At 41.8% G+C, this 13,033-nt stretch overlaps 1 protein-coding gene across 1 annotated transcript in view; it reads right to left on the bottom strand.

The window, feature by feature from the left end:
- Positions 1-838: 838 nt before the first annotated feature.
- LOC115190074 (runt-related transcription factor 1-like) overlaps positions 839-13,033 on the bottom strand; it is a gene marked incomplete at its 3' end in the record, with an annotated part of 37,981 nt that continues 25,786 nt past the window's right edge. The window contains exon 3 of the mRNA XM_029748553.1: positions 839-957. Coding sequence (XP_029604413.1) covers positions 839-957 — 119 coding nt within the window. The remainder of the gene's footprint in view (positions 958-13,033) is intronic.

The raw sequence follows: 13,033 nt of genomic DNA, 5'->3' as shown, positions 1-13,033 counted from the left end.
CCTATACTTCCCTTTACCTCCCTCCCTATACTTCCCTTACCTCCCTCCCTATACGTCCCCTTACCTCCCTCCCTATACGTCCCCTTACCTCCCTCCCTCCCTCCCTATACTTCCCCACACCTCCCTCCCTATTCTTCCCCTTACCTCCCTCCCTCCTCCATCTCTCCGTAGCCCAGTGTGTGAAGGGCCTCTTAATTACGACTTACTAAGACTGGGCAATGGAGCGAGGAAGGGAGGGGTAGAGGGGAGATGGGGAAAGTTTTTGTTGTGATGTGATAGTGTTCATTGAGACGCCAGAGTTGAGAATAATGTTTTTATGAATAGAGAGGAGAGGAGAGCGAGGGAGGAAAAACAAGGGAGGAGAGAACAGCTGCCTGCCAGACCAGTTGGCACTAGATGGAAATAGTCCGTTTTTTTCCCTCTTCAGTTGTTTTTATAAGCACCATTAAACAGAGCTAAGTCTAGCACTCTGCTACCCCGTATACCTCTACACACACACACCGTTTTAGAATTATTTTTAAATTCAGTCCAACAACACTTGATGAGGTGTGTGTGTATGCGCGTGTGTGTGTGTGTGTGTGTGTGTGTGTGTATGTGTATGTGTGTGTGTGTGAGTGTGTGTGTGTGTGTGTATGCACCTGTGTGTGTGTGTGTGTGTGTGTATGTGTATGTGTGTGTGTGTGTGTGAGTGTGTGTGTGTGTGTGTGTGTGTGTGTGTGTGTGTGTGTGTGTGTGTGTGTGTGTGTGTGTGAGTGTGTGTGTGTGTGTGTGTGTGTGTGTGTGTGTGTGTGTATGCATGCGTGTGTGTGTGTGTGTGTGCGTGTGTGTGTGTGTGTGTGTGTGTGTACTCACTCCGTGGTTCGCGGGGTCCGTCCACGGTGACTTTAATGGCTCGATGGTACGTCGCTACTTGAGGAGGGTTGGTGAACACGGTGATGGTCAGCGTGAAGCTCTTTCCTGTGGGAACATCATCAGACACACTGAGTCAGAGGACAATTCATTACCTAAAGGCCTACATTCAATACCTCCTTCCTTCTTATCTTTCGTTCTTTCTTTCCTTGCTTCCTTCCTTCCTCACTTCCGTCCTTCCGTGTTTCCTTTCCTTCCTTCCTCTACTCGTTGGATTCAACAGTAAAGACATGACCCCTCAATTTCCTATCCTGTCATCCCTGTTTGAACAGTGAAGGTCTGTCCATATAGCCTCCTGACCTGGTCTGTTTGAACAGTGAAGGTCTGTCCATACAGCCTCCTGACCTGGACTGTTTGAACAGTGAAGGTCTGTCCATACAGCCTCCTGACCTGGACTGTTTGAACAGTGAAGGTCTGTCCATATAGTCTCCTGACCTGGTCTGTTTGAACAGTGAAGGTCTGTTCATATAGTCTCCTGACCTGGTCTGTTTGAACAGTGAAGGTCTGTTCATATAGTCTCCTGACCTGGTCTGTTTGAACAGTGAAGGTCTGTTCATCTGACCTGTTTGAACAGTGAAAGTCTGTCCATATAGTCTCCTGACCTGGTCTGTCTGAACAGTGGAGGTCAGTCCATATTGTCTCCTGACCTGGTCTGTTTGAACAGTGAAGGTCTGTTCATATAGGGGGTGTCTGTATCATTTGATTTACACAACATGCCTACCACTTTGAAGATGCAAAATATTTTTTATTGTGAAACAAACAACAAAAAACTGAAAACTTGAGCGTGCATAACTATTCAACCCCCCAAAAGTCAATACTTGTAGAGGCACCTTTTGCAGCAATTACAGCTGCATGTTTCTTGGTGTATGTCTCTATAAGCTTGGCACATATAGCCACTGGGATTTTTGCCCATTCTTCAAGGCAAAACTGCTCCAGCTCCTTCAAGTTGGATGGATTCCGCTGGAGTACAGCAATATAAGTCATACCAAAGATTTTCAATTGGATTGAGGTCTGGGCTTTGACTAGGCCATTCCAAGACATTTAAATGTTCCCCCCTAAACCACTTGAGTGTTGCTTTAGCAGTATGCTTAGGGTCATTGTCCTGCTGGAAGGTGAACCTCCGTCCCAGTCTCAAATCTCTGGAAGGCTGAAACAGGTTTCCCTCAAGAATTTCCCTGTATTTAGCATCATCCATCATTCCTTTAATTCTAACCAGTTACCCAGTCCCTGCCAATGAAAAACATCACCACCGCATTATGCTGCCACCACCATGCTTCACTGTGGGGATGGTGCTCTCAGGGTGATGAGAGGTGTTGGGTTTGTGCCAGACATAGCGTTTTCCTTGATGGCCAAAAAGCTACATTTTAGTCTCATCTGACCAGAGTACATTCTTCCATATTTTTGGGGAGTCTCCCACATGCTTTTTGGCGAACACCAAACGTGTTTGCTTATTTTTTTCTTTAAGCAATGGCTTTTTTTCTGGCCCGTCTTCCGTAAAGCCCAGCTCTGTGGCGTATACAGCTTAAAGTAGTCCTATGGACAGATACTCCAATCCCCTCTGTGGATCTTTGCAGCTCCTTCAGGGTTATCTTTGGTCTCTTTGTTGCTTCTCTGATTAATGCCCTCCTTACCTGGTCTGTGAGTTTTGGTGGGCGGCCCGCTCTTGGCAGGTTTGTTGTGGTGCCAGATTCTTTCAATTGTTCACCGGACGTGCTACCTGTCCCAGACCTGCTGTTTTCAACTCTCTAGAGACAGCAGGAGCGGTAGAGATACTCTCAATGATCAGCTATGAAAAGCCAACTGACATTTACTCTTGTGTTACTGACTTGTTGCACCTTCGACAACTACTGTGATTATTATTATTTGACCATGCTCGTTATTTATGAACATTTGAACATCTTGGCCATGTTCTGTTATAATCTCCACCCGGCACAGCCAGAAGAGGACTGGCCACCCCTCATAGCCTCGTTCCTCTCTAGGTTTCTTCCTAGGTTTTGGCCTTTCTAGGGAGTTTTTCCTAGCCACCGTGCTTCTACACCTGTATTACTTGCTGTTTGGGGTTTTAGGCTGGGTTTCTGTACAGCACTTTGAGATATCAGCTGATGTAAGAAGGGCTTTATAAATACATTTTAATTTAATTACAGTTTTTTCCAACTGCTTACACACAAAATCTTTTCATGTCATACGATTTTTGAAACCTCTCACTCAAAGTGGAAAACTACACACCAAATATCCAAAACCACAAGCTATTTCTCAGCCTTTGACTCAGTTGTCAAATGCATGAAACACTTTTTTCAAAACACTACACACAATTCTCTACCTAAAACACAAAAATCTAACAGGAATTGACTTGCTTTCCTTTTGCAAACACAACCAATCAAAATGCTACACTTATTCACCAGGTCACACACACAATAGGACAGAGGGCAATTACCAATGTCCCTGGACAGCGTGGGGGTAATATAACTATGTGTGCTGCCATCACTCAAAACGGGGTCCTCCATCACAATGCCACACTGGGTCCGTACAACACCGGCCATATGCTCACTTTTCTGGACGCAATTTACACAATGCTTGTCCCTGATACAGATCAGGAACCTGCTAGATTTGTGGTTTTATGGGACAATGTTAGTTTTCACCGGGCTGTTCTGGTCCAAAACTGGTTTGCCACCCATCCACAATTTGTAGTTTTGTACCTACCCCCATATTCACCTTTTCTAAATCCCATAGAGGAATTCTTCTCAGCCTGGCGCTGGAAAGTGTATGATCGCCAACCCTATGCCCGCATGCCGCTTCTCCAGGCAATGGAGGACGCATGTGGGGACATAGAGGTTGCCTCAGTCCAAGGTTGGATACGCCATGCTAGGAGATACTTCCCTCGACGTTTGGCAAGAGAAAACATATCTTGTGATGTGGACGAAGTATTGTGGCCAGACCCAGCCCGGAGAAGAGATGAAGCGTAGCTTAGCACTGGTGACTGGCCCCCCCCTACCAATTCCTGGACTGCCCCCCCCCTCCCCCCCTACCAATTCCTGGACTGCCCCCCCTACCAATTCCTGGACTGCCCCCCCTACCAATTCCTGGACTGCCCCCCCCCAGGACCCCACTCACACAATTGTGTTCTTTACTGTATTCTAAAGAATATACTTTTGGTTTACATATGTTTATAGTTTTGTTGTATGCTACTGTATACAACAGTAATGTTTGGCCTAATAAATATTTTCTGTTTCTACATTGCATTGGTGTTTACAGTGTACTTGTTACCCCTCTCAGCAGATTACTTTCACTGTAGAACATTGTATTGAAATGTAGATATAAGCCAATGAAAGACCAAAGAGCTTTAGATTTAGAACAACAGTGTTTACATGGTATATCCAAATGTACTATTATGAAAGCAGTGTTTGCCTTTTGATGTAAATGCTTCATTCTGACATGTGTTTATGGCATTTTCAATGCAGTGTTACATTTTGAAGGACATTTGAGGCATTTTGCATTTTGTGTGTGTGCAGTTTAGGGAATTGTGTGTAGAGTTTTGGAAAAAAAAGAAGACAGTTTTGAAAACGTATGAAAGCAGTTAGAAAAAACTGTAATAATGGATTTAATGGTGCTCCGTGGGATGTTCAAAGTTTCTGATATTTTTTTATAACCCAACCCTGATCTGTACTTCTCCACAACTTTATCCCTGACCTGTTTGGAGAGCTCCTTGGTCTTCATGGTGCCCCTTGCTTGGTGGTGCCCCTTGCTTAGTGGTGTTGCAGACTCTGGGGCCTTTCAGAACAAGTGTATAAATATACTGAGATCATGTAACACTTAGTTAATTAACAAGACACCCCCAATAAAGGAGTGGTTCTGCAGGTGGGGACCACAGACCACTTCTCAATTCCTATGCTTCCTGGCTGATGTTTTGGTCACTTTTGAATGCTGGCGGTGCTTTCACTCTAGTGGTAGCATGAGACGGAGTCTACAACCCACACAAGTGGCTCAGGTAGTGCAGCTCATCCAGGATGGCACATCAATGCGAGCTGTGGCAAGAAGGTTTGCTGTGTCTGTCAGCGTATTGTTCAGAGCATGGAGGAGCTACCAGGAGACAGGCCAGTACATCAGGAGATGTGGAGGAGGCCGTAGGAGGGCAACAACCCAGCAGCAGGACCGCTACCTCCGCCTTTGTGCAAGGAGGAGCAGGAGAAGCACTGCCAGAGGCCTGCAAAATGACCTCCAGCAGGCCACAAATGTGCATGTGTCTGCTCAAACGGTCAGAAACAGACTCCATGAGGGTGGTATGAGGGCCCGACGTCCACAGGTGGGGGTTGTGCTTACAGCCCAACACCGTGAAGGACGTTTGGCATTTGCCAGAGAACACCAAGATTGGCAAATTCGCCACTGGCATCCTGTGCTCTTCACAGATGAAAGCAGGTTCACACTGAGCACGTGACAGACGTGACAGAGTCTGGAGATGCCGTGGAGAACGTTCTGCTGCCTGCAACATCCTCCTCCGGTTTGGTGGTGGGTCAGTCATGGTGTGGGGTGGCATTTCTTTGGGGGGCCGCACAGCCCTCCATGTGCTCGCCAGAGGTAGCCTGACTGCCATTAGATACCGAGATGAGATCCTCAGACCCCTTGTGAGACCATATGCTGGTGCGGTTGGCCCTGGGTTCCTCCTAATGCAAGACAATGCTAGACCTCATGTGGCTGGAGTGTGTCAGCAGTTCCTGCAAGAGGAAGGCATTGATGCTATGGACTGGCCCGCCCGTTCCCCAGACCTGAAACCAATTGAGCACATCTGGGACATCATGTCTCGCTCCATCCACCAACGCCACGTTGCACCACAGACTGTCCAGGAGTTGGCGGATGCTTTAGTCCAGGTCTGGGAGGAGATCCCTCAGGAGACCATCCGCCACCTCATCAGGAGCATGCCCAGGCATTGTAGGGAGGTCACACAGGCACGTGGAGGCCACACACTACTGAGCCTCATTTTAATGACATTACATCAAAGTTGGATCAGCCTGTAGTGTAGTTTTCCACTTTCATTTTGAGTGTGACTCCAAATCCAGACCTCCATGGGTTGATAAATTGGATTTCCATTGATTATTTTTGTGTGATTTTGTTGTCAGCACATTCAACTATGTAAAGAAAAAAGTTTTTAATAAGATTATTTCTTTCATTCAGATCTAGGATGTGTTGTTTAAGTGTTCCCTTTATTTTTTTGAGCAGTATATATATATATATATACTGGGATCATGTGACACTTAGATTGCACACAGGTGGACTTTATTTAACTAATTATGTGACTTCTGAAGGTAATTGGTTGCACCAGATCTTATTTAGGGGCTTCATAGCAAAGGGGGTGAATACATATACACGCACCACTTTTACGTTTTATATATTTTCTGAATTTTTTTAAACAAGTAATTTTTGAATTTCAATTCACCAATTTTGATTATTTTGTGTTTGTCCATTACATGAAATCCAAATAAAAATCCATTTAAATTACAGGTAGTAATGCAACAAAATAGGAAAAACACCAAGGGGGATGAATACTATTGAAAGGTGCTGTACATTTCAATGAAACATGGTGAAGCCCCAAAAGTAGATTCCAGTCTGTTTGATCTGTGAAGGTCTGTCCATCTGACCTGTTTGAACAGTGAAGGTCTGTCCATCTGACCTGTTTGAACAGTGAAGGTCTGTCCATATGACCTGTTTGAACAGTGAAGGTCTGTCCATCTGACCTGTTTGAACAGTGAAGGTCTGTCCATATGACCTGTTTGAACAGTGAAGGTCTGTCCATCTGACCTGTTTGAACAGTGAAGGTCTGTCCATCTGGTCTGTTTGAACAGTGAAGGTCTGTCCATATGACCTCTTGTCAGTGTACATTTGCGTGGGCCGAGACGGGGTAAGGTATTTTAATAGTAATTTCCTCTACAGATAATCCAAGCAGTTGCTGCTAAGCCTAGCGTGTGTATGTGTGTGTGTGTGTGTGTGTGTGTGTGTGTGTGTGTGTGTGTGTGTGTGTGTGTGTGTGTGTGTGTGTGTGTGTGTGTGTGTGTGTGTGTGTGTGTGTGTGTGTGTGTGTGTGTGTGGAGTGTTATGATTCAGAGCGGAGCTGCCGACTCAGCACAAACATTAACGGCAGAGGTATGTGGACGCGTCATGTAACCATGGCTACCCACAGGAAAAAGGAAGTGGGAGGGGTGTTGCTGTGGTGAACAGCTGGTGGTGCGGTCCACGTGTCAGACAGACAGACAGAGACAGAGAGACACAGACAGAGAGACACGGACAGAGAGACATCGACAGAGAAACAGAGAGACAGAGAGACACCGACAAAAGTGACAGAGACAGAGACACCAACAGAGAGACAGAGAGAGACAGAGAGACAGAGAGACAGAGAGAGATGGAGAGAGACAGAGAGAGACAGAGAGAGACAGAGAGAGACAGAGAGAGACAGAGAGACAGAGAGAGACAGAGAGACAGAGAGACAGAGAGACACCGACAGAGAAACAGAGAGACACCGACAGAGAGACAGAGACAGAGAGAGACAGAGAGAGACGGAGAGAGATGGAGAGAGATAGAGAGGCAGAGAGACAGAGAGAGACAGAGAGACAGAGAGAGACAGAGAGAGACAGAGACAGAGAGACAGACACTGACAGAGAGACACTGACAGAGAGACACTGACAGAGACAGAGAGACAGAGACAGACAGACAGAGACAGACAGACAGACAGACAGACAGACAGACAGACAGACAGACAGACAGACAGACAGACAGACAGACAGACAGACAGACAGACAGACATTTTTATTTATTTAAATGAGCTGCTGATTGTTGCTGAAATTTTTTGGGATGCTGTTACAGTAGAAAGATTTCCTGTGTACTGAAATAAAAACAAAGCAGAAAAGAGCTGAAAAATCTCTGAAAATTCGTCACTGCTTCACAGAAGAGGCATTTGAACAACGTTTTTACTTTTTAAGCAAAATTCATTTTTTTGACAGAAATGCATTCTGGAACATGTGAACTTTCATATGCCTTAGTAATATGCCATCTGGGCTCTGTTTCTTTTGTTTTGGAAAGTTTGTTGTTTTGGAAGGTTTTTAAAGTCTATTGAAAAAGTTTGCTTATTAGCTAGCTACCAGTTGAGTTTGTATCCCACAATGCAGTTGGCATACGTTGCTGGGACTGCTACTATCTGTCCAGTGGTCCTGCGGACCAAGGCCGGGTCTATGGAGCTTCTTGGCATAGCAACTAGCCTAGCTGCTAGCTAGCTGCCTATCATGCTAGCAGGGTTTTCTTGAGAGCTTGAACGCAGCCTGGGATGCATTTAGCCATTGTCTAGATCCCTGCTGTTTATTGTTGTTTTCAATCTTCCCTGTGACCTGCCCTGTCTGGAACGGAGAGGAATAACAGAGTAAAATATGTTTCTACCATAACAAAGACCAAAGCCGGTGGGAGTACCGTTGAGGACAGTGGTGTCTCTCTATCACACGTGAAGGACCTTTTTAAACTAATAAATGAATGGACAACCTGACCAGAGAGGTCCAGGACCTGAAGAACAGTTTGCAGTTCTCCCAGAGTCTATCCCAGGAAAGGGGCAGGAAATAGCCCATATTAATACACATTGCATTCTGAAAGTATTCAGACCCCTTGACTTTTTCCACATTTTGTTAAATTACAACCTGGATTAAATGAATAATTTTACTCATCAATCTACACACAATACCCCATAATGACAAAGCAATTTGCAAAAACTTCTAAAAACCTGTATTTACTTTGTCCATTGTGGGGAATTTTGTGTAGATTGATGTGAGTTATATATTTTTTGTATCCATTTCGGAATAAGGCTGTAATGTAACAAAAATGTGGAAATAGTCAAGGGGTCTCAATACTTTCTGAATGCTCTGTATATAATACAATATATAGTACAATGAAAAATACAATACGATAAAATAATGTATGTTGCCTTAAAAATAAGGTTAATGAAATCAATAACTTGCTAACGTCAGATAACATTCATATATTAGCCATTTCTGAGACTCACTTAGTCATTGTGAAAATTTGATGATACAGCTGTAGCAATACAAGGATATAAGATCTATAGAAGAGACAGGAATGCTTATGGGGGAGGTGTTGCTGTACAGTCATGGCCAAAAGTTTTGAGAATGACACAAATTAATTAATTAAATTTCACAAAGTTTGCTGCTTCAGGGTCTTTAGATATTTTTGTCAGATGTTACTATGGAATACTGAAGTATAATTACAAGCATTTCATAAGTGTCAAAGGCTTTTATTGACAATTACATGAAGTTGATGCATAGAGTCAATATTTGCAGTGTTGACCCTTCTTTTTCAAGACCTCTGCAATCTGCCCTGGCATGCTGTCAATTCACTTCTGGGCCACATCCTGACTGATGGCAGCTCATTCTTGCATAATCAATGCTTGGAGTTTGTCAGAATTTGTGGGTTTTTGTTTGTCCACCCGCCTCTTGAGGATTGACCACAAGTTCTGAATGGGATTAAGGTCTGGGGAGTGTCCTGGCCATGGACCCAAAATATCGATGTTTTGTTCCTCGAGCCAATTGGTTATCACTTTTGCCTTATGGCAAGGTGCTCCATCATGCTGGAAAAGGCACTGTTTGTCACCAAACTGTTTCTGGATGGTTGGGAGAAGTTGCTCTCGGAGGATGTGTTGGTACCATTCTTTATTCATGGCTGTGTTCTTAGGCAAAATTGTGAGTGAGCCCACTCCCTTGGCTGAGAAGCAACCTCACACATGAATGGTCTCAGGATGCTTTACTGTTGGCATGACACAGGACTGATGGTAGCGCTCACCTTGTCTTCTCCGGACAAGCTTTTTTCTGGATGCCCCAAACAATCGGAAAGGGGATTCATCAGAGAAAATGACTTTACCCCAGTCCTCAGCTGTCCAATCCCTGTACCTTTTGCAGAATATCAGTCTGTCCCTGATGTTTTTCCTGGAGAGAAGTGGCTTCTTTGCTGCCCTTCTTGACACCAGGCCATCCTCCAAAAGTCTTCGCCTCACTGTGCGTGCAGATGCACTCACACCTGCCTGCTGCCATTCCTGAGCAAGCTCTGTACTGGTGGTGCACCAATCCCGCAGCTGAATCAACTTTAGAAGACGGTCCTGGCGCTTGCTGGACTTTCTTGGGCACCTTGAAGCCTTCTTCAGAACAATTGAACCGCTCTCCTTGAAGTTCTTGATGAGCCGATAAATGGTTGATTTAGGTGCAATCGTACTGGCAGCAATATCCTTGACTGTGAAGCCGTTTTTCTGCGAAGCAATGATGACGGCACGTGTTTCCTTGCAGGTAACCATGGTTGACAGAGGAAGAAAAATGATTCCAAGCACCACCCTCCTTTTGAAGCTTCCAGTCTGTTATTCGAACTCAATCAGCATGACAGAGTGATCTCCAGCCTTTTCCTCGTCAACACTCACACCTGTGTTAACGAAAGAATCACTGACATGATGTCAGCTGGTCCTTTTGTGGCAGGGCTGAAATGCAGTGGAAATGTTTTTTGGGGATTCAGTTCATTTGCATGGCAAAGAGGGACTTTGCAATTAATTGCAATTCATCTGATCACTCTTCATAACATTCTGGAGTATATGCAAATTGCCATCATACAAACTGAGGCAGCAGACTTTGTGAAAATTAATATTTGTGTCATTCTCAAAACTTTTGGCAACGACTATATATACTCAGAGCCATATCCATGTAATGCTTAGAGAAGATCTCATGTCAAGTGTTATTGAAGTGTTGTGGTTGTAGGTTCACTTGGCACATCTAAAGCCTTTTCCTTTGGGGTGTTGCTATAGTCAAATAAAAAGCATGAGCTCGCACACACCCTGAGAAATTATTTAGTGTCGAGGTGGTGACTAACGACAAATAAACTGTAAGCTGAATAAATATATAGTCGCACACTCCATATACACACTCTATATATACACTCTACACTGTATATTCACTCTATATATACACTATATATTCACTCTATATATACACTCTACACTGTATATACTCTCTATATATACACTCTATATATTCACTCTATATATACACTCTATATATACACTCTATATATACACTATATGTATACTCTATATATACACTCTATATATACACTCTATATATACACTCTATATATACACTCTATACTGTATATACACTCTATATATACACTCTATATATATACTCTATATATACACTCTATATATACACTCTATATATTCACTCTATATATACACTCTATATATTCACTCTATATATACACTCTATATATACACTCTATATATACACTCTATACTGTATATACACTCTATATATACACTCTATATATACACTCTATACTGTATATACTCTCTATATATACACTCTATATATACACTCTATATATACACTCTATACTGTATATAAACTCTATATATACACTCTATATATACACTTTATATATACTCTCTATATATACACTCTATATATACACTCTATATATACACTCTATATATACACTCTATATATACACTTTATTTATACTCTCTATATATACACTCTATATATACACTCTATATATACACTCTATATATACACTCTATATATACACTCTATATATACTCTCTATATATACACTCTATATATACACTCTATATATACACTCTATACTGTATATAAACTCTATATATACACTCTATATATACACTTTATATATACTCTCTATATATACTCTCTATATATACACTCTATATATACACTCTATATATACACTCTATATATACACTCTATATATACTCTCTATATATACACTCTATATATACACTCTATATATACACTCTATACTGTATATACACTCTATATATACTCTCTATATATACACTCTATACTGTATATACACTCTATATATACACTCTATATATACACTTTATATATACTCTCTATATATACTCTCTATATATACACTCTATACTGTATATACACTCTATATATACACTCTATACTGTATATACACTCTATATATACACTCTATATATACACTTTATATATACTCTCTATATATACACTCTATACTGTATATACACTCTATATATACACTCTATATATACACTCTATATATACACTCTATATATACTCTCTATACTGTATATACACTCTATATATACACTCTATATATACACTCTATACTGTATATACACTCTATATATACACTCTATATATACACTCTATACTGTATATACACTCTATATATACACTCTATATATACACTCTATACTGTATATACACTCTATATATACACTCTATATATACACTCTATACTGTATATACACTCTATATATACACTCTATATATACAGTCCATATATACACTCTATATATATACTCTATATATACACTCCCAGTAATTAATTGGATAAAACACCAACGTTTGGGCATCAATGTGCCTTCTTCAGGGGAATGTCGGTGTGTTAAATTACTGGGAGTTGATATATAGAGTACAACTCTTTATTTATCTCTATAGCTTTGGGGTGTTGCTATAGGCCACCAAGTGCTAAGAGTCAGTATCTAAATAATGTGTGTGAAATGCTTGATAGTGTATATGATGTAAACAGAGAGGTCTACTTTCTTGGGGACCTGAATATTGACTGGTTTTCATCAAGCTGTCTGCTCAAGAGGAAGCTTCTTACTGTAACCAGTTCCTGTAATCTGGTTCAGGTTATTAATCAACCTACCAGGGTGTTTACAAACACTACAGGAACAAGATCATCCACATGTATTGATCACGTTTTTACTAATACTGTATAACTTTGTTCTAAAGCTGTATCTGTACCCATTGGATGCAGTGATCACAATATAGTGGCTATATCCAGGAAAGCCAAAGTTCCAACAGCTGGGCCTAAAATAGTGTATAAGAGATCATACAAAATATTTAGCTGTGACTCTGATGTGGATGATGTTAAAAATATTTGTTGGTCTGATGTGATTAATGAGGAGTATCCAGACGCTGCTCTTAATGAATTTATGAAATTGCTTCTTCCAATTGTTGATAAACATTCACCTGTTAAGAAACTGACTGTTAGAACTGTTAAGGCTCCATGGATTGATGAGGAATTGAAAAACAGAGATACCTAC

The sequence above is a fragment of the Salmo trutta genome, unplaced genomic scaffold, assembly GCF_901001165.1.
Source record: "Salmo trutta unplaced genomic scaffold, fSalTru1.1, whole genome shotgun sequence".
In the NCBI taxonomy this organism is placed as follows: domain Eukaryota; kingdom Metazoa; phylum Chordata; class Actinopteri; order Salmoniformes; family Salmonidae; genus Salmo; species Salmo trutta.
This window is presented reverse-complemented; position numbering and strand designations above follow the sequence as displayed.